The 22,045-nt window shown below is 42.5% G+C and overlaps 1 protein-coding gene across 4 annotated transcripts in view; it reads left to right on the top strand.

Moving 5' to 3' along the window:
- Nucleotides 1–22,045, top strand: part of CTBP2 (C-terminal binding protein 2) — a 274,992-nt gene that overhangs the window by 223,762 nt on the left and 29,185 nt on the right. For all 4 annotated transcript variants that reach the window (XM_056849543.1, XM_056849544.1, XM_056849545.1 and 1 more), the window contains 2 exons: nt 8,814–8,968; nt 20,615–20,759. In XM_056849543.1, coding sequence (XP_056705521.1) covers nt 8,814–8,968; nt 20,615–20,759 — 300 coding nt within the window. The remainder of the gene's footprint in view (nt 1–8,813; nt 8,969–20,614; nt 20,760–22,045) is intronic.

The raw sequence follows: 22,045 nt of genomic DNA, 5'->3' as shown, positions 1-22,045 counted from the left end.
TTGTGAATGAGGTAGACTGCTTGGGAGTGACTGGCCCAAGATTACCCAGTGAACTTTTGTGGCAGGTTGGGATTCGAACCTGGGTCTCCCAGATCCTAGTCTGATGTTCTGATTGCTAAAGTCATGCCATTCTCCTTCCATCACCTTCTGTGTTTGCGCCTGGGTTACTCCAGTGTTTCAGAACCTGACTTGATCCAACATCAGAATTAAAGCAGCTTTCTCCAGTGTGGATGGGCAGGGCAGATTTCCAAAACTTCACAGCCACATCCAGCACCATTTTCCATCCCAGTCTCTTTACACCCTCCATCTCCCACTCACCTCTGTCATTGGTGGACATATTTTTCTGGCTCTTAAAAAAATACTGTAGTAAGCATAGGACCATGGCGTCATAACAATCGAGCAATATAAATATTGCTCCTTTTTAAAAGCTGGCAGAAAGGGGGTGGGCAAAGGTGAGGGGGCTGGGAGTTGTGGACATGTGGGGAACTTTTGCAGAACACGTCCGTGTGCATGCTTTGCTGCCACTGCAGATTCCTCTGCATTTGTAGTGGCAATGAGAGCATGGTGGGGAATCGTTCCTGTGTAGCAGCAGCGAAAATATCAAAGTAAAGATTGGTTTGATGAAAACCAACTTCATGCTGTGTCTGTTTTGTAAACACATCACAGATGATCTCATGGTTGCCGGAACAGCCAAAGTGAGGAGCAGATTTTGGCATTTTCCCGTGCCCGTTTCAGCCATATGAATGATTCAAAAGAGTATGCATGTGAGGCTCATATAAAGTGGAAGCAAGAGGGCAAGGGAGATACTGCAGCATAATATAGCCCTTTAGGGCTGGGAAATAGGATAATAAACCACACAGTGAAGAGGTCTTCCATAGATTATATATACCTGGCACCTGCAAGATGTCTGTGGACTGTGTGCATCCCTGTGCTGATTTCCACTAGTCCAAATGAGAGACAGAAGGAACTATTTGGTTCAGTACAGACAATCCAGATGAGGCTCAAGAACCATTGCACCAAAATACCACACAACCTTTTTCTTCCAGCGATTTCTTCCAGCACTTCAGCTTTAGCTTTTAACAGCGCAATCCGGGTGGGTGGGAGGAGCTGCACCACGGCCGGAGATGGCGCAGCCGAGCCGTCTCCTAAGCAGCTTCCTGCACCATGGCCAGCTACCCAACAGGGACATTTCCCCAACCCCCATGGAACCACTGTATGCAAGTCAATAGGCTGCGCCTACATTTTTGCTTGGGTAAGTTCATTCTGGCAAATGTGGGCGTTCCTGTGCCTAAAGGGCTCAGGGAGCTGACTAACACCAGCCCCGTTCTCGGGCATACCCCTTTTAGTGGCGACACAAGCCCCTGCTCCGGAGGTGCACAAGTGTGCGTGGCTGTGCCAGCGCCCATGCATGCCGCTCTCATGCCGCTCCCCAGCACCAGCATAAGTGCCCTGACGCTATAGCAAATGCCCCTTAACGCCAGTGCAAGGAGACCTTACGCCAGCGCCAGGGTCATACTGCCTCCTCAGCGCTTGCACTACCCCCTTGTGGATTGCACTGTAAATCAAACAGCCAGCAGTGTAGGAAGCTGCCGTCTGGCTTGCCACCTTCTGCTGTTCCCAACAGCCTTCCACTCCTTCCTCGTTCTTTCAAACACTGTTGAAATTTTTTTATTTTCTCTTATAGGGAAAATATCAGCAAACTGACACGTATGTCACAACAAGCGGTAGACCCAGCCCCAGCCTCTACATGCAAAGTCCCGCTAACCGGAGCATCTGTGTTGCCGCTCGCAAAATGTGCCACACAGGCAGAAGCCGGCGTCTAGTGAAACGTCTTAGGGTGGGTGGGCTCCACACAGAGCCCCATGTTGCTTTTTGTAGCTGAAGGCTAAAAAACGTCAACTCAGAACGCATCCCCCTGCACTCCCAGAACATGCTTGACTTGAAATAATGAAATACTTACGATGGGGGAGGGGCACCAATTAAATATACTGGAGACAACCAGGGAAATGAGACAAATATGTGAGGCAGTTATTTGGGGGGTGGGGGTCCATGGTACATCCAAATCCTTTGGTGTACACACCCTGTAAGGCTCTGGGGGGGCGCTTTGGGGGGGGGGTTGGCCAGCAGCTCTCACATGATTGTATTCAAGGGCTGGGAAAAGATCTTTCATTAGTTGAAAGCCGCAGTAAGGTCTGGAGGGGAGTGCTTGAAAAGAGTTTGGAGCTGCCCAGAGGTGACTGTAACTCCTCTAGCCATTTTCAGACCATTCTTCTGTGGAAGGACAAAAGGCTTTTCTTTTCCCTCCCGTGTTCAAAAAGACATTTGTCTCGAGACTTTGCAGCTGTGGGGATGCCTGTTTGAAGATACCCCCTCGTAGAACGAGCGAGAGAGTCGTCACATCGAACACTGTGGTGTAGTATTTTATATCCTCCCTCTCTCCCTCCCTCTTTTCCTTCCTTCCTCCTCCTCCTCCTCTTCCAGCACCACCATGTGCAGTTTTTCATAAGAAGAAGAATGTGGAGGCAACGTTTTCAAGGCAAGAGGAAATTTCCTGTTTTCTTTTCTGTTTGTTTAATAAAGTGTGCCGTTGACTTGCCAGGACTGTAGCGACTTTTGTTGCAAAGGAGTAATCCGAGGAACGCTTGGCTTACTTCTCGATGTACTTTTGCATACGCTGTCCGAGAAGATATTTAACCCACCCCACTTTTTAAAAAATAATAATAAAAAGAATAAAATGGGGGGGAGAGAGAAGCTGCACGACATAGGCAAGTGAGATTAATAAGAATTAGGCAAATGGCTTCTTCTGCTTTTGTTTCGACGAGATAGTACCAGCCGTCTTGCGGCCACACAAAGACTGCCATTTACCAGGGAGTACTCCCTAATTCTCTTGGCAGGGGTGCCATTGGATTCGGATACAAGTGGGTGGCAATGGGGAGGAACCGCCAAAGAGGACAAGCAGGCTTTGTGTATTTTTAAAAAAAAAATGTAACAAAAGCACTTTATACACTGAGCTGGGCGCAACAAGCTGTGCAGCTTGAGAGTCGGGGTGGAGCAGTTTGGAGTTCTCAGTCTACATAGTGAGCGCTCCCCCACCCCACCCCCTCCCTTAAAAGCTCTCTGCTGAAACATTGGCTCAGCTCCAGAGAGCTGGAAGTGCCAGAAAATATTTAACGAACAATGCTTCTGACAACTGGCTCGATACTGGAAAGGTCTGGGGGGGGGAAAGAAAACAGCGTCTTAATTTTGAAAACACCTTGATGATAACGCGGTCATGAAATTAAATTCTTCTTTTCTTCCTATTGTACTCCGTTCTTTATTAGAAATGAATTCTCCCTCAATAGCATGGAGTGCGTTTCGCAGTTCTGGCCCTCTGTTAGTTGTGTTCGTGAATTATTCTGCGTGTTTAAAATATCAAGGTTTCCATGTACTGGACAGTTGTGATGGTAGTTGTGGAAACAGAATAAAAGTGGGATTATATAAGCGGAGGTTTTTTCCTTGAATTACTAATGAAGCATTTTTACTTGGAAGCACACAGAACTCCTGGTAAATATGCTTAGGATTATAGCCAAAGTTATTTAGTTTTGTCTCATAGTATTTTCAGTGAAGCTTGCACATGGAGCCATAGTGATGCAGATCATAAATGTGAGTGCATTCATTTTATTTTACCAATCCTACAGTGCGATCCTGAGCAAAGTTACACCTTTCTAAGTCGATTGTAGCTTAGAAGGCTATAAGCTTGGGTTTATGTTTCAGCATAGTATGTCAGTGTAATGACCCCTAGAGCTATAATTTATATATTGTTGAAAGTTTCATATACCTATAGCTATGTATATGTCTGTCTATGTAGTTTTGGAAGGGAGGGAATAAAATGGTTCAAATAATGCTGTTGGGGAAGAGAGATTTACCGTGAAATGCTATTTTGTCATTGTTTTAAATTGTAATGTAACTACTAAGGACATCCCGTTCTCTGTTGTTCCCCTTCCAAACTTTGGTTTCTGTTGAGTTGAAATAATTGACCCTCTCCGTTGTTGTTTTTTAAAGACCTTTAAACGTTTAGCCACATTCCCCTCTAATGTTTATCCTTGGCAAATGACAGTAATTTTTTTTTAAAAAAATTGAAGTGGTTTGGCCTTTTCTAAGAAACTTGGATCCTCAGCCTTGACCAGCATGCAAAAGGTTCACCACAATTCCTAGCTGGCAGAAGCACAGATGAAGTTGTCTTGGGGTGGGGGAAGGCTGCATTTCTCTTGATCTGCAGAGTCATAGCATTGGGTAGTAAAGTTTCAGATAACATAAAAGGTTTTAAACGCCCCCCCCCCCAGTATGTTATGGTTTTGAAAAGAAGCCACCAGTCCCCACTGCATTATTGTTTGTAAGTATCTCTTGCTGCTCTTATGAACCACACTCCGATTACAACTTGCTGAGGAACACAGGAACTGATACACAATGGCCTTTTATGCAGGGACATTTCCCCGCGGTCACCCCCGCTGACTGCTTTGGGGCTTCCTTTTGATTATGCATGCCTTTTCCACCCATCAGAAGTCTGGCTAAAACAGCATCTGGAAAACACGGGGGAAATGCCTGGGGAGAGCAAGGCTACCACTAATGGGCGGAAAAGGCATGCATAATCAAAAGAAAGCCCTGAAGCAATCAGCAGAGGTGACTCCAGGGAAACATCCCTGCATAAAAGGCCAATATTCACTGTGAGTTAAACATCATTCTTTGTCATGTCCTTTTCTTCTTCTATGGTGCCATAGTGAACCTTTCAATGAGTCTGAAACAAATACTCATTACTAATATTTATAGTTCTTGGGCCTACTTTTTACAAATAGGAGATGAGGTGCTAAACCTAGGTCTCGACTGAACTGAATCACATGACTGAATGATCCTCCATGAAGAAAATAATCCCTATTTATCAGGGAGAATGGCTCTAAACTAGGATTTCCCTGACTTGGTAACTTTCTATGAGTAGAATTGTTTGGGGGTAGGGAGCATCCAATAATACAAGCTGTAACACGGATAATAATAATACAGATGCTGTTTCAGTCAGAATCTGGAAAATGTGGGCAAAATGCGCGGGGAGAGCAAGGCAACCTCTCATGGGCGGAAACAGCATGCATGATCAAAAGGAAGCCCCGAAGCAATCAGCAGGGGTGAACACGGGGAAACGTCCCCGAATAAAAGGCCAATATAAGCTGCAGCAGCCCTCCACGACCGACCGTTGTCCTGGTGGAGCTGTAGCTTAATTTCCCCCTCCCATTAGCTTCCATATTTTGCCTTTGACAATAACAATGCAAGGCTGTCATTAAAGTGATATTCTGAATTCTAGAGAATGCACATCAGAGTAACCAATCAATGTACAGTTGGATTGCTCTGTTAAACAAAGGAAAGGGTTAATCTGGGCAAAGAGTGGCCATTCAGCTCTGCATGGTGAGCCTTTCTGTTTTATGCTTTCTTCCCCGCCCCCTTTTTAATCCTAGTTATCTGCTTAGGACAAGCTTCTTTTGCTTATCCAAATCATCTCAGCACTCTGCCATATATACAATGACACATTTGGACTCCCATCAGGATGCAATGCTGGAAGAATTGTTACTTTTGAGTAGATGTACAAGTACGGAACAAGAAATGTGGATGGATACTTGTTCTCATTTTGCAAATATTTCATTTCACTTTCCTCCTTGTTTGGATTTTACCTTTCAGCCGATTAACTGAAAAGTTGTACCTGCTAGAAAACCTGCAGGCAACAGACTGGCATAATCATGCCTTTACTTAAACCAGCTTAGAGCAGTGTGGTCCCTTGCAGACCTTCTCCCTGGTGCCAGTGTGGTGTAGTGGTTAGGAGCGGTGGAGTCTAATGTGGAGACCTGGGTTTGATTCCCCACTCCTCCACATGAGCGGTGGACTCTAATCTGGTGAACTGGGTTGGTTTCCCCACTCCTCCACATGAAGCCAGCTGGGTGACCTTGAGCTAGTCGCATAGGGTTGCCAGGTCCCTCTTTGCCACCGGCGGGAGGTTTTTGGGCGGAGCCTGAGGAGGGCGGGGTTTGGGGAGGGGAGGGACTTCAATGCCATAGAGTCCAATTGCCAAAGCAGCCATTTTCTCCAGGTGAATTGATCTCTATCGGCTGGAGATCAGTTGTTATAGCAGGAGATCTCCAGCTAGTACCTGGAGGTCGGCAACCCTATAGTCACAGTTATCTCCAACCTCTCCCAGCCTCACCTACCTCACAAGGTGTCTGTTGTGGGGAGAGGAAGGAAAGGAGATTGTAAGCCGGGTTGATTCTCCTTAAAAGGTAGAGAAAATTGGCATATAAAAAACCAACTCTTCCTCTTGAACACATGAACACATGCAGTTGCCTTATATTGAACCAGACCCTTGGTCCATCAAAGTCAGTATTGTCTACTCAGACCGGCAGCGGCTCTCCAGGGTCTCAGGCAGAGGTCTTTCGCATCACCTACTTGCCTAGTCCCTTAAACTGGAGATGCCAGGGATTGAACCTGGGACCTTCTGCATGCCAAGCAGAGGTTCTATCACTGAGCCACTTCTCTTTTGCTTCACTTCCATCACCTCTCTGCTACTACTCCGCTTTCTGCTTCATTGCCAATAACTTCAAACCAACCCAGTTTAAAATAGGGAGCAGGGCTGGGAGCCAGTGAACATCTAGGAGCATCAAAAATGGTGGCGGTCGGCAGCTGGATCCCATCACTGCATGCCAGTCCTGCACTTAAGGGGAAAAAATCTGTTGGTTCAGTGAGGTGGCCTGTCTGCAAAATTGTATGGGCTGATATACAAATTCATCTCTGGTGGTCTCCAGTGGAGAAATAGATTGTATAAACTAGGATATCGTCTATATTTCCTCTCCTCAAATTGCGTATGCTGTGCAAGCAGTACTAAAAAGCTACACCTGGACAGAAGCACAAATTTTCATATTCTTTCTTTTGAATCCATTTTGTTGTTCTATGTTAGATGCCCCCTCTGGCATTCTTTTTGATACTCTTTCTTTCTCAGAGTAAGATGTTGGGATGCCTTTTCAAAAGCTGCACATCAACAGTTTTAATTTTTAGCCTGTAGTTCTTCTTCAAGCTCTGCCTTTTCCCTTTAGTTCTTTTCACAAATGATACTAAATATGCCTCTAATATACCCACCTTTGATTAAATATCCTGAGAAATGCTGCAATTCAGTTTAGTTGTACCGGAGAAATTCTAGTTGTATTTGTTTTTAAGTTTTGGAGAATTACAGATGTTGATCCTTGTTAGGTATTTATAACTTTCTCCATGAATTTAAACCATTCATGGATTCCATTGTGCAAATACCATTTCCCTTTGATTTCCTAATGCAGTGTTCACCAAAGCAATGATCCCAAGTGGATATTAGGTGAGAATTTAGGGGAGTCAGAAAAGCATCCCACAGGGTAGCACTTTCAGAAGTGGGTTTTGCTATTTTAAGTTCCTGGCCTCTGTGACATGGAGCCCCAGCTGTTTATGGGCATGCTCAGACGTATGTGCTGGTTGGTGGTGTTCACAGCAGCTTGTGGAATACATCTTAAAGGTACAAGGCTTGACCAAGCTTAAAAATTCAATTTAGGATCCAAATGGTGGTTTTAGCAAGCCCAGAGCTTGTACATATTCAGTTGGAGTTTTTTTTTTTTTTTAATTTTTGATCCTTTTAAGCAAACCCTCTTGCCATTTCCCAGGCTGCTTATAAAACTGCCTTCTGTTTCAAAAACAATTTTCAGTATAGCATTGGGGGGGGAGTAGGGTTGCCAGGTTCCTCTTTGCCACCGGCAGGAGGTTTTTGGGGTGGAGTCTGAGGTGGGTGGGGTTTGGAGAGGGTAGGGACCTCAGTGGCATAGAGTCCAATTGCCAAAGCAGCCATTTTCTCCAGGTGAACTGATCTCTATTGGCTGGAGATCCGTTGTAATAGCAGGAGATCTCCAGCCAGTACCTGGAGACTGGCAACCCTAGGGGGAGGAACAAAAATGTTTCCAGTAAAACTTCCAAAGTGTGTGTGATGCATCTTGATACGTAGTACTTGAAAGCCACTAGCTTTAAATCTTTCCAAAATGGTGTGAAAGCAGATTTCTTTCCATTTGAAGAAGAGGGTGTGCTTAATCATTAGTTCTAACAATCTGCCAAGATAAATATAACCGGTGTGTCAGTTTGCCACCATGATGCACCAATCCCTGAGTGATTTCTTTTGTGCTTTGCAATCTAGTGTTCTATAAATCTGTTTTAGCAGCCTCAAAAGGCCATTCCACTGAGAGTTCAGAATCTAAATGATGCAAATAAATACATACATTTGTTGTTCCTCTAATGACAAAGAGATGAGTACAAGCTTCCAGTGCATAGTCTAGGTGCATCTAGTGGCATTGAAAAGTGGGAACGGACCTGATGAAGCCCTAGATGGGGCTCCACTGTGAGTCCCATGCAAATTGCTAAAGAATACAAATGAAGACTGAGGTAAATGTAGGGTTGCCAACCTCCAGGTACTAGCTGGAGATCTCCTGCTGTTACAACTGGTCTCCATCTGATAAAGATCAGTCCACCTGGAGAAAATGGCTGCTTTGGCAATTGGACTGTATGGCATTGAAGTCCCCCCCTCCCCAAACCCCACCCTCTTCAGGCTCTGCCCCAAAAACCTCCCACCGGTGGCAAAGAGGGGCCTGGAAACCCTAGGTAAACGTATAATAAATAAACTTGGAAAGTAAACTAGCCATATCCTTCTCTAGCTACTTTTGCTAAGATTCAGATGGGCCCATGTTCATCAATGGCGCTTTAAGCTGATTTAACACTTATGTTCCATTTGGTTCCAGGTATTCGCCCACAAATAATGAATGGCCCTATGCATCCTCGCCCACTGGTGGCTTTACTAGATGGACGGGATTGTACTGTGGAGATGCCAATTTTGAAGGACTTGGCTACTGTTGCATTCTGTGATGCACAATCAACTCAGGAAATCCATGAAAAGGTAAGGAATTTTGGAATTTATACAAGAGGAGAAATTCAAGTATCTAGGCTTTAACAGCTTATTACCCAAATTAGGTTTCTGCTGGAGGTGTTGCATCTTAGAAGAATAACATGTTAACATCTGTATTGGTTGATATTTGGCTGCTTAGCAGGTGCTTCCTGGGCTGATCTCCAGCTATGAGAGAGATCTGAAGTAGGCACTTAGATAACCTTTTGTTGATACAACAGAATGGAATGGTGTGTCTGAGCCTGCCTAGAGGCCCTAGTAAAGCCTCATTTGTTTTATTCATTCACTCACTTATGCATCATGGAACAAAGAGGTTCAGCTTTTCACATCAAGAAAGGCTCACATCAGAGAAGAGCAGGATCCTCCCTGAACTCAGTTCCTTCTGCTCCTCACATTCTTCCCCTCCTCTAAGCTTGCCTTCATTACCAGTGGTGAGACAAGCTAGGGAGAGAAATGCCTGAAGAACCGGAACCCAAGGGAGGGGAAATGGGAGATAGCTCACCTGTGTGTTGCTTTACCCATGAACAGAGAAAGTACGTGGATACAAAGATGCATCTGTTCCTTCAACAGTTGTTTTGACCCTGACTGCAATCCCAGACTGGCTATCGTGTGCACCATGACACATGGATTAAGCCAACACAAAAATCTGCAATCTTATTCTTAGGAAGTTTATTATATATTCTTATATATCCCTATCTGCTTGGTAATGAGAGATTATAAAAGCTAATTACTGTTCAATTCTTTTGTTACATCCCTCAAGTGCTTAGAGACCCTCTTTCTTTAAGAGGACAAAAAACATTTCTAGGAGAGACAAATGTGTACAAAAATGCTATTGGGCTGTCTTGTTCTTATGTAGATTCCCTGCTGTTCGTTGTGGTGGAGGTGGTAGTATTCTTTGCAGCACAGTGCTCAGAGATCTCTGAGGATAGTGACTTTTACACTTGATAACCTTTTAGCAAATGTAGCCTTCCTCAAATAAGTTTTGCCAGTCTCTCTTCCTGACGGCAAGAGTGTCTTTTAAGGTGTGCATCAGATGTTTTTAAACAATGAGTTTATTTTTAGTAATTTTCATGAGGGACCAGGTTTGGATACACAAGAAGCACCTTTAAGATGGTGAATTTGGCATTATTATTTTTTTGTGTGCATTGGCTTAAACTGGGGTAGAGGGGATTGTTGCTGCTCTCTTGATTCTCAAGGCTGTCAGTGGCAACAGACTAGGCATATTTGATAGTAAGACAAGCAACATCAGTCTCCCAGTTTCAGAAATTGACTGATCTTGTTAAATAGGCTTTAAAAATAGGTAGGTAAGAGGGAGAAGCTTAATGTGTACAATCTGCCTGGTGCAGGTGCTGGGCTCCTTGCTCACAATGTATTTGCAAACAGCTGTCAGTGACTAACAGCATGTGTTCATGAAGAACAGATTTAGCTAGTCTGTCCCAATTGATTTTCTTAAACGATACAAAATCAATAGATGAAAGCAAAGGAATTAACATATGAAAGCAGATCCCAAAATACTTGGATTTCATCTAAACCCTAGATAGCGGTCTCCCAGGAACTTCGTGAACCTAGCTCGGCTAGGGACCCTGTTGGTTAGATTGGAAAGTGGTAAAAATAATTGAAATGGAGCTCTGTGGTAAATGCCAAAATATGAAGCGTGATGCTAAGACAGTTTATGGGCTAAACTAGATGATGCATACCAGTGCGGGCAACGTTACCCCGACAGCCCTGTTGTTAATGGAAAGCAGTTTCAAGAGGGAGCGATCAGGAGGGCAAAAAGGTCAGCAGGTGAAGGCATTTTCACCCTTTAGGCTGTTTTCCTGCCCAGACTGCCCCTTCCTTGTTAATTTCCAAATGTGTATTTGCTTTTTGGCTTAAGAGTTTTCTATAAGTGCTGGATACTATCTAATTGAGATCACTGCATCAACTAAGTACCCAGTGGCAAGTCTTTTTGAATGTATTGAATGTATTCATTGGCAACTCTTGCAAAAGCTTCTGAGCTGAAACAGGGAATAAAGGAGGCTAAAGCGACCATGCGTTTTTGCCCTACGTCTCTGAAACTAGTGAGCATTGAGAGAAACCCAGAGTGCCCAAAGGCCTGTTCTGTGTCTTTCCCCCAAGACTTCTGTTCCCTGCTTCTTCCCATTACCCTTCACTCCAGCTAACTTCGCTGTTGTTGTAAACTCCCATTTCTCTCTATATCTATTTCATGTATAGGCCCTGTTATCTGACAAACTCTGAATTCTATGAAAAGTCTGCATCTTGGAATCCTGATACACTTTTTTAGTTAGTTTGTTTTTCGTTTTGCTTATGATTTTTTGGGGGGAAGGAACACCATTAACATGAATTGGCAAGGACTGGTGGGAAATGGACCGTACTGGATATTGGGTAGAAGGAGATCCTTCTGCTCAAGCAGCAAGCGGAACTCTATAGTCTTCTAGAGATGAAGTAAGGGAATGACGATCAGAATCACCTGGGTGGAGGTGACAAGGAAATCCTTAGAAAGCTTACTGTGAGTCATAGCTTGGACTTGTCCTTAGGATGCTCACAACTTAGGGAATTATCCCTGTGTAGGGCAGGCTGCAGCACTGGCTTAAAATAACCGTCAGTAAATAGCCTGACCAATTCTCATGTAAAGCTGTAACCAAGGCATGCAAGCCTAGTAATTGCCTGAAGAGTATAAATCTTGTAAAATAAATAAAGTTAAATATTTGTATCTTCTTTTTTACATGTTTACACTTGATACAGAATAATAAGAGTTAAATGTATTGCTACTCTTAGTGACTCTCTGGAAGACAGTATGTGCATTAGAGTGTAAATCCCGCTGGGGCATGTAGGGTCCCCCTGATCCCAGTCACATGAGGCCGGTTGGATGCCTGCAGCTGTGATTTTATCTCTTGCTCCGCCTTCTCTTATTCATTGTCTGGGAATTTCACTTTTCTTTCATCAGCCATCTTTCAAAAATAGATTACAGTCATCCCCAGATACGAGCCCTTTCTAAAGTTTTCTCCTTTCTCATCATTTCTTGCCAGCATCATAGTATCTAATCTGTTAGGCAGTGAGGAAGTCAAGGGTGGTTCACTGATGCCTGTCAGTTGGCTTACAAAGGTGCCTAGTTTGCCACTGAGTGAGACACTTTATTGAAGGAAAGAAGCTCACACCGCTGCTCTCAGTCACTATGGTTTGGATACTAAGCTGTGTTTCCACTTACATAGCATCCTTGTTTCATTTGAGATGAGAAGGGCATCCTGTCATGCCTGGATGCTCTTTGTCCCATCATCGTAGGAGGCAGGAAATAGGTTGCTCTTTCTTTCTTTTTTATTTTTTTTTATTTTTTCCTAATTACAACTTGTTAAAAAATATTCAGCATTCATTTAAATTGTAAGTAACATTAGAGACTCCCCCTCCACCCTCCTCCATCCGGTTATTATATCATTATTCCTCTTTGTAGTGTACTTACTAATCCCAAAAAAATAATCTACTAGTTTTATAGGAAAAGATATCGTCATACATTTTTAGATTACTATATATTAACCTTCATTATTTTCATTGCTTTCGTTTGTACAATATTAATTGTTATAGTAATCTAAATATTCATTCATCTAATTTAAAAATAAGAGTTCCATGTTAATACTATTATCTTCATACACTGGATTAGAACAATGTGTAACCTTTACATTCCCCCTTATTTATTTCATTTTCACAATATAACTTCCATGCCTCCCATTCTCCCACAAACTCCTCATTCTCCTTTTGATTTATTAGCGCAGTAAGTTTAGCCATTTCTGCCAGTTCTAACATTTTTAATATCTAGTCATTTTTATCTGGAACCTCTGCCATTTTCCATTTTGCTGCATATACCAATCGTGCTGCTGTAGTGACATATATCAGAAAAGATCTCTGAGTTAAAATAGATTCCGGTACCATGCTTAAAGACATCAATTCCGGTGTTTTAGGGATATATTGGAACCAAGTCAGATGTTCTTTCAAATCTTCATATTCCTTTAAGGCACATGTATTGTATTCCCATTTTAAAAGGTCTTGATATGTAACAAATTGGGAAGGTCTCAGTGGTGTAGCCATACAAACGCCGAGGCTTCAGCATATAGTTAAAAATTAGGAAGAGCAAAAACTCCCCTTTTTTTGGAGTCCACCAAATATTTATAGGCAATTCTAGTTTTTTTCCCTTGCCAAACAAAGTTCATCAAATCCTTCCTCCATGTGTCAAAATATTTCTGTTGCGTAATTATTGGCAAGTTTTGAAATAAAAACAACAATCTTGGCAATATATCCATTTGAGTTACCGATATACGTCCCAGAAAGGAAATTTTTTTATAGGACCATATAATCATTTCCTTTTTAATCGCTTCCCACGGTTTAACATAATTGTTAATAATCAAGTCTTTATTTTTATTTGTGATCCAAGTGCCCAAATATTTCACTTTATTTGTTTTCTCCCATCTTGCAAGAAGTGTAAAGTCTTTTTGCTCCTTATTTGACAGGTTTTTAAACAATACTTGGGTTTTATCTTGATTAATCTTAAACCCCGAAACATCTCCATACTGCTGCAATAAATCTAACAAGAAGTCGATCGATTGATTCGGGTCATTTAAAATCAACAATAAGTCATCCGCAAATGCTCTCATTTTAAATTCGTGTTTGTTTATCTTCAGACCATGAATAGCATCTGTGTCTCGTATCTTACAACATAAAGTTTCTAGAACTAAAATAAAAAGCAAAGGAGAAAGCGGGCAACCTTGTCTAGTTCCTTTTCGTATTTCACAATTATTAGATATTGACTCATTCACTAAAATTTTGGCTTTCTGGGTCGCGTATATAGCATTTATTCCGGTTCGAAATCTATCTCCAAAGTTCATTTTTTCCAAAACCTTTTTCATATACTCCCAAGAAACCATATCAAAAGCCTTCTCCGCATCTAAGAAAATAAAGGCAACTTTATGTTGATTATTATGTTCATAATATTCCATTGCATCAAGTAAAACTCTAAGGTTATCTTTTATTTGTCTTCCAGGAACAAAACCCGCCTGATCTTCATGAATTAAATTTCTAATAAATTGCTTAAGTCTATTTGATAACACAGAAGCATAGATTTTATAGTCCACATTCAATAAAGAAATGGGCCTATAATTGGTTACTTTTTCTGGGTCTCTTCCTGTTTTATTAATTAACGATATAAAAGCATTGGACGTTGTCTCTGGGGAAGATCCCGTGTCTAGTATAGTATTGCAGACCATCATAAAAGGATTTACTAAAAAGTCTTTGAATAACTTGTAAAACATAGCAGTCATCCCATCTGGGCCAGGTGTCTTGTCTGTTTTTTGTCTTGCTATTGCACCTTCTAATTCTTCTTTTGTTATTGGAGCGTCCATAATTTTTTGTTGATCAAGAGATAATTTAATAATATTTATTGACTTTAGGTATTTATCCATTTTTTTTCCTGAAATACTATCTTTTTGGTACAATTCTTTCTATATATCAGTTATTGTATAAATCGGTCCCTTTGCTGTCTGTATTTTCCCAATGATCTTCCTTTGCACAGAGTCTCTTAATTGGGTAGCCAAAAGTTTGCCTGGGCGATTTGCATGTTCAAAATATCTTTGCTTCATATATTTCATATTCTTGTCCATTTCCTCAGTAACTGCTAAATTAAGCTGGTGTTTAACAATTTTAATCTTTAACAAAATGTCTTTCCTCTGGGAATCTTGAGTTTCCAATATCAGTTGTTGCTCCAAATTTTGTAACTCCCAGAGTATATCATTTGTTTGCTGTAATTGTTTTTTCTTCCATGCGGTATTTTTCTGAATCATAAATCCCCTTAATACCGCCTTAAATGCATCCCAAATTATATTTAAGTCAGTTTCACCATTCATGTTTATCTCAAAAAAGTCTTTAATTAACATGCATAGTTCAGATTTTATTTTTTCATCTCTCAGAAGTCTATCATTTAATCTCCATCTAAATGCTTGTCTGTCATTCCATTCAAAGGAGACTGGATTATGATCTGAGAAAGTTCTTGGTATTATATGTACCTTTCGCAGTTGTGTAAAGATAGACTTACTTGCCCATATCATATCTATACGGGAGTGTGATTCATATCTTGCTGAAAAGAAGGTATATTCCCTTGCTGATAAATTCATTGTTCTCCAAATGTCTTGAATTTTAAATTCCTCAATGATTTGAAAAAAAGTCTTAGGAAGGCAGCCTTCCTTGTCATCCTTAGCTCTTGTCTTTTTATCAGTCAGGGTGTCCATAACTCCATTGAAATCACCCATTATCAATACATGTTGTAATAAGATATCATGAAGTTGTTTATAAAATTGTGCTTTTCCATCATTGGGTGCATAGATCCCTACCACCAATGTCTTTTGACCTAATATTTTAGTTCTAATTATAAGTATTCTGCCTTCCTCATCTTTATATACAAGTTCAGGAGCCATTGAGGCATGCGCATAGATAACTACTCCTTTAGTCTTTGTTTTAGATGAGGATATAAAGGCTTGTCCCAACACATTTCTTTCTAAGTACTTCTTGTCTTTCTTTGAAATGTGAGTTTCTTGCAAACATATTAAAGAATATTTTTGTTTCTGTAGAAATTTTAAAATCCTTCCTCTCTTCACTTTTTTATTTAAACCATTTACATTCCACGAAATTACTTTAGCCATGTTGACTGAATATACATAAGTTTATATTCCACCTGTTGCTCCTTTTGCCGAGTTCTCTTCTTCTTCTTGAAGTTGATCTCCTCCCTGATCTGGTGTGACGTCAGTCAGTTCCTTCCTGTATTTACGCAAAAACTTCCCAACATCTTCCATCGTAGTAATGACACATTTCACTTCTTTATAAGTGAACATAAGTCCTTGTGGTAAGAGCCATCTATATCTTATTCCATTTTTCCTCAATGTCATTGTAAAGTCTTTAAAAATACTTCTCTTCATCATCAGATGTCTGAGTATATCCTTGAGGAGTATTAATGGGTTACCTTCCAGAACCATTGGGTCTTTATAATGTAGTTGCGTGATAGTATCTTTCATCCTGACATCATAAAAGGACATCATAAAAGGAAATCATAACATCTCTTGCCTTTGCCCTCCTCAGTCTTGAGGGCAGAGGCATCCTGTAGATTCTGTAGATTGCACAGTCTAACTCTTGTTCCTCTATATCAGTGGTCGGCAAACCGTGGCTCGCAAGCTGCATGCGGCTGTTTGGCCCCTTGCGTGCGGCTCTGCCAATCCGGCGCCCGCTTGGCTCTGCTTCTGCCGCTCCCCCCAAACTTGCTCAGGGGGCTGGAAATTCCCTCCGTTCCAGGCTCCCGGGTGGGCGGGAGGGGGGCAGGGGGAGAGCGCTCGCTTTGGCCCGCAGCCAATCAGAGAGGCGAGTGTGCCGCGCCGCGGCCCAGCATTGGCTGCTGCGGGGAGGCCGGCTCGGCCTTGCGCGTCACAGCGGGGTAGGGTGTGTGCCGCTTCTTCGGCTGCACTTCTATGTGAGTGCGACGGGGACGAGGGGGCGGGCGGCCCCGGAGGGGTTGTGAGGGGGGAGGGGGCAGCGGCCAGGGCTGGAGGAAAGGGGAGGCGACACGGGCCTAAGAGGCCCCGAGCCTAAGAGGCCCCTAGCCGATAGAGATCAGTTCACCTGGAGAAAATGGCCACTTTGGCAATTGGACTCTATGGCATTGAAGTCCCTCCCTCTTCCAAACCCCGCCCTCCTCAGGCTCCACCACAAAAACCTCCCGCCGGTGGTGAAAAGGGACCTGGCAACCCTACCTACAGGCCCAGCTGAGGCCTCAGCTCCGTGGGCCTCAGCCTCTGTAAGCGTGCGTAAGCAGGAAGCCTTGGCTACCAGAGAAATTGCTCAGTTGGGGAGGGGTGCAGTATCCGTTAGTATTCTCCTCTTGTTCTTGGACTGGGTGGAGGAATTTGTGAACAGCTGGGTGGAGAAAAAAGATCAGAGCCAAAAAACTTCCTGGAAGAGGCATAGTGAAACAAGTAGATGTCCTTCACTGCCCCTCCCCCTCTCATGCCCTGCCAGTCTGCCCTGGCAGACTACTCAGTTGGTTGGGACCCAGGGGCCCCAGCAAAACCTCTTCCTCGCACCCCAAGATTGCATATGGGCAATCCATTTCTTCTCCATTCAGAACAGATTGAGTAAGAGATTCAGAAAGCTCTGAAAATGAGTTTGACGGGGAGGAGAGGGACTACCCAGCAAGGTCAGTCAACGCAGTGTCTGTTCTCGCTAGAAGAGATTCCTGCACTTCTATACAGAGAACTAAAAATTCTGCAGCTGTCTCTCCCAAAGGTAGCGTGACTTGAGGATACAGAGGGGGAAGATGAGCATCCCCCTCCAAGCATTCTCCACCTCATAGGAGCTGGGCTCTGCTTTTCCATGTCCAAAGTCCTTTAAAATGGAAATCAGAGGAGAGCGGGCAGCTTCTTCACCCTTGAACTTGAGGGACAAGCAAAAAACATTATAGTTAAATTATAGTTAAATTGTGGAACTCCCTGCCCCAGGATGTGGTGATGGCTGCCAACTTGGAAGGCTTTCACAGGGGAGTGCACATGTTCATAGAGGATATGGCTATCCATGGCTACTAGTCAAAATGAATATTACTCATGAATCATACCTATTCTCTACAGTATCAGAGGAGCATGCCTATTATATTAGGTGCTGTGGAACACAGGCAGGATGCTCCTGCAGTCATCTTCTTTGTGGACTTCCTAGAGGCACCTGGTTGGCCACTAAATTGGGGCGAATCAAATAAGGCATGTAGTAACTGCTTTACTGAAAAGGCATAATGGTCTGAGATCAAAAACTACTGTTGAAGCTGTCATTAGTAGCAATCATATTTCTAGCAGAATGATAGTTTAGGTTTACTCACTGGGGTTTAAATTTAGATACTGTTCTTTCATGGTCCCTTTCATATGGTCTCTTTAAACCTCCTTTGGCTTCTGAAGGCAGATATATTAAAAAAAAAAAAAAGGCACACCTAAAGGATAAAGTGTAACAAAACTGGATCAAAGCAGGTTTTGGGGAACTTGGCTGCAATCCTAAACACACTTACAAGGGAATAAATCACATTGAGCTCAGTGGGACTTCCTTCCAAGTAAACATTCTTAGGATTGTGTTGCTAGTCTTCATTAACTGCAGGAGGATGGTGTTTTATCCTTAAGATATGTGAAATCGTTTTTTAAAAAATCTGTTTGCTTTCAGAAGCAAACGTGGGCTAAAAATCCTGTATGAAAGGGACCTAAGTTACATGAAGAAATGGGAGAGAGGATTATGAGCTAGTCTATGTTTACAGGAATGGAAATGGATCTCAGAGAATGTTAATCCAAAAATTATCTCAATGAATTTGAGAGAACACTTGTATAAAGTATTTTTATAATAATAAAGTAATAGTAAGATACAGTAGTATCTTATACCTCACAAGTTAGTGGTTATATATAGAAATTATCAGGAGGCATGGTTTGCAATGTGTGTTTAGGGTGTGTCCAAATATCAATATATTTTGGCAAAATATGATTCAATTTATTAATTATGTCATAACATACAGCTGTATCCTAAAATAACCTTATCAGGTTATGTAAAAGGATTTATTGTTTCTTCAGCCGTTGAGTTTGTTTCAACTTTGCTTACAGCTGCTAAAATGGTTATTGTGGAACATTGGGAGGAAAACAGAATTCTCTCCCCTTAAAAGATTGTGTTTGGAATGTAGCTTTATTAACTATTAGCTTATTACCAAAGGATACAAATAAAAGATTTGCAATGTACGGTTAAGTTTTGGGAAGATTGGGCAATTTTTGTTATGTATTGGGGGGGAAAAAAAACAGGTACAACATACCAGTTTGCTCTTTATGAATTGTTGTAAACACCCTTCTTTTTCTATTTTCTTATGTATTAAGGCATTATGTAATATATGTAATTTTTAAAAAGAATCCATTTTGGTGTTATGTCCAAATGCAGGCATGTCGACCAATGGGAGTTTGTTTCCCCTCCGCAACTGCTAAGGGAGTAAGTCGTAGTTCAGGCTTCTGAAATCAGGAAGCATTAAGCCATGCCCTGTACATAAGAGGAGTGCTGTTGGCACAGAGCAAGTCAGGGTTGCGTCCCTTGTGAACAAAGATTGGTTATGATGTCTGAATGTAGCCAAAGAGGCTTGAAAAGAAAAAAAGAAAAACTCCTGGTAGAGAGACAGCATATAAAGCTTTGACTCCAGCAATCTGAGACTAGTTACAGCGGCCTTTCGCTAGCTATCTCAGGCTTTCAATAATTCAAGACTAAACTGCACATCTCACAAGAGATCTGTGATAGTTCTCCCACTGTGTTCATTTTAAGGTTTCCAAGTGGCTGCAGAGGGAGGTTAGGGGAGAGAGTTTTATTACGGCCACAGTTCAGCCTTCTCTCTAGGGTTGCCAGGTCCCTCTTCGCCACCGGCGGGAGGTTTTTGGGGTGGAGCCTGAGGAGGGTGGGGTTTGGGGAGGGACTTCAGTGCCATAGAGTCCAATTGCCAAAGCGACCATTTTCTCCAGGAGAACTGATCTCTATCTTGCTGGAGATCAGTTGTAATAGCAGGAGATCTCCAGCTAGTACCTGGAGGTTGGCAACTCTACTTCTCCCTCACCTCCCCAAGCTGTTTTTAGCTGCTGTGAGGAGGGAAGGGAGGAAGAGGTTCTACATTGGATATCCTTTTGGTGGGGTCGACTTTAGCTGACAGTAGTTTCTGGGGAGAGGTAGCATTTCATGTGTCTCCCAGATAAATGTAGATTTGCTCTTAGATTACTGCTGTGAAAAATGGAAGGGGGGGGAGAAGCCCTATTCATTAGCATCATCAGAGATTTGAGAGCGTTGACCTTTGACAGTATTGGACTGTCAAAGGGTCAAATACTGGACAGTATTATTTAGATAAAAACATTAGCATCGTGAGTGTGAGGTGATTGCTTAAGTTGGCAGGGCACCAAAAAGTTTGCTGCTGTGTTGTGGTTCAAAAAGCGAATGAGATTTAGAAATCTATAAACCTTTTCCTGCTCTGCCTGCTAGACAGAGTCCAGCAGTAGAAAAGGAAGGAAGGAAGGAAGGAAGGAAGGAAGGAAGGAAGGAAGGAAGGAAGGAAGGAAGGAAGGAAGGAAGGAAGGACCCTGTAAACTTGGTAGGGTAGGTCCAAGCACCATTAATACTACTCCAGTGGTTAGCGTGAAACTTCATGAGTATACAGAGTGCTCAGATAATTCAGAGTCTAATGCAAAATACTTCTAGAACTGAAAAATCATTAGAGGAATGCAGGGGCAAAGCATTTGTTTATATTTTTTTGTCAGGGATCCAGGTACAAAGCGCAAGCAAATCTTATGTTTCCTTTTGCATCCAAGTTCTCCCAATGTGTAAGCCTTGACCACAAATGAAAATTGGTGCTGGAGAGTGACGTCTTCTACACATCTATACCGAGAGAGAAGCAACATTCACTGGGCTTCTTTTAGGGAGTCTCAGTATTACTGGAACTCTCCTGGCACTTTAGCAGCTTGGACTGTGCAGCTTGCTAGATGCTGACGTATGACTCATTAATGGACTGCTGCCGGAACGTATCCATCTGCTTCACTAATGTCTGTGATTTCCCTCTCTGTGTGTGCATGCTAGGTTTTAAATGAAGCCGTTGGAGCAATGATGTACCATACTATCACTCTCACCCGAGAAGACCTAGAGAAATTCAAGGCCTTACGAGTCATTGTACGGATAGGCAGTGGCTATGACAACATCGACATTAAAGCTGCCGGAGAACTTGGTATGTTAAGACTACACTCTGGTAGAACAAGTTGGGATATTTTTTTCCCTTATAATTAGAATAAATTGTTCTTGATTGTTCCCAGAAACATGTTTTACAGCCTGGGGTTTGTGTGGGGTGGTGGTGCATTGTTTCAAAGCCTGTATATCAATAGGCAGTTTTATTTTACGTGGCATTATACATCTATTCACCCTGACCTGGATGGCCCAGGCTAGCCTGATCTCATCAGATCTTGGAAGCTAAGCAGAGTTGCCCTGGTTAGTACTTGGATGGGAGACCACCAGGGTCATTTTGCAGAGGAAGGCAATGGCCTCTATTAGTCTCTTGACTTGAAAACTGTACTGGGTTGCCATAAGTCAGCTGAGATTCGACGGCATGTTAAACACACATATCTATTCCCTTTTGCTCTGGTACAGATAGGCTTCCTCTATTCTACTCTATGAGTTATATGGACTGAATAAAACACTTTGTAGCATTCTGATTGGAACATAGAGCCCCTCCCTCTTCTGTGCCAGAGAATGGTCCTTCCCTCTGGTGGAATCACCTGTTGTTCACATGGATCATCTCCTGGCATAGATAGAAGGCAAAAGGGCAACCCCAGTGCCTGTCCAAAGCTGCTTCCACATGGATTTTCCTCCAGTTTGACATCCAAACCAGAGCAGGGGCCTGGTGTGTGCGTGTGTGAGTTTAGCAGCCACACAACACTTTCCATTAATTGTCCACTTTGCATTTTGGTACGATCTTTCCCAAAACTGGATGAATACAATCAGATCTAGCCACAGTGATCCATACCATAGTTGCACTAGACTGGACTATTGCAATGTGCTGCACTTGGGGGCTAACCTTGAAGAGTGTTCTTAGCCTGCAGCTAGTGCAGAAAACTGAAGACTGCTGGTTGAGGCCAGTTATTGGGATCATGTGACTCCAATATTACTTCAATTACACCGGCTACTAATCCACTCTTGAACTTAATTCAAGGTGTTGATTTTTACATATAAAGCCCTACGTGGCTTGGGACAGGGGTATCTGAAGGACTTTCTTCTCTCATATGTTTCTGCCTGGGAATTAAGATCATGGGGAGATGCCCTCCTGACTGTCCCATCAATCAAAGATGCTCATTTGGTGGGTGTACAAGAGAGGGCCTTTTCAGTGGCAGCCTCAGTATGAGACAACAACCTCCCCAGGTAGGTGCACCTGGCCCCCTTACTTTTGATCTTTAGGAGGCAGATGAAGATGGTTTTAATTTAGGACTGCATTTGGTTTAAGTTTGTTTATTTCTTAGTTTT

Source organism: Euleptes europaea, chromosome 5 (assembly GCF_029931775.1).
Source record: "Euleptes europaea isolate rEulEur1 chromosome 5, rEulEur1.hap1, whole genome shotgun sequence".
NCBI lineage: Eukaryota > Metazoa > Chordata > Lepidosauria > Squamata > Sphaerodactylidae > Euleptes > Euleptes europaea.
This window is presented reverse-complemented; position numbering and strand designations above follow the sequence as displayed.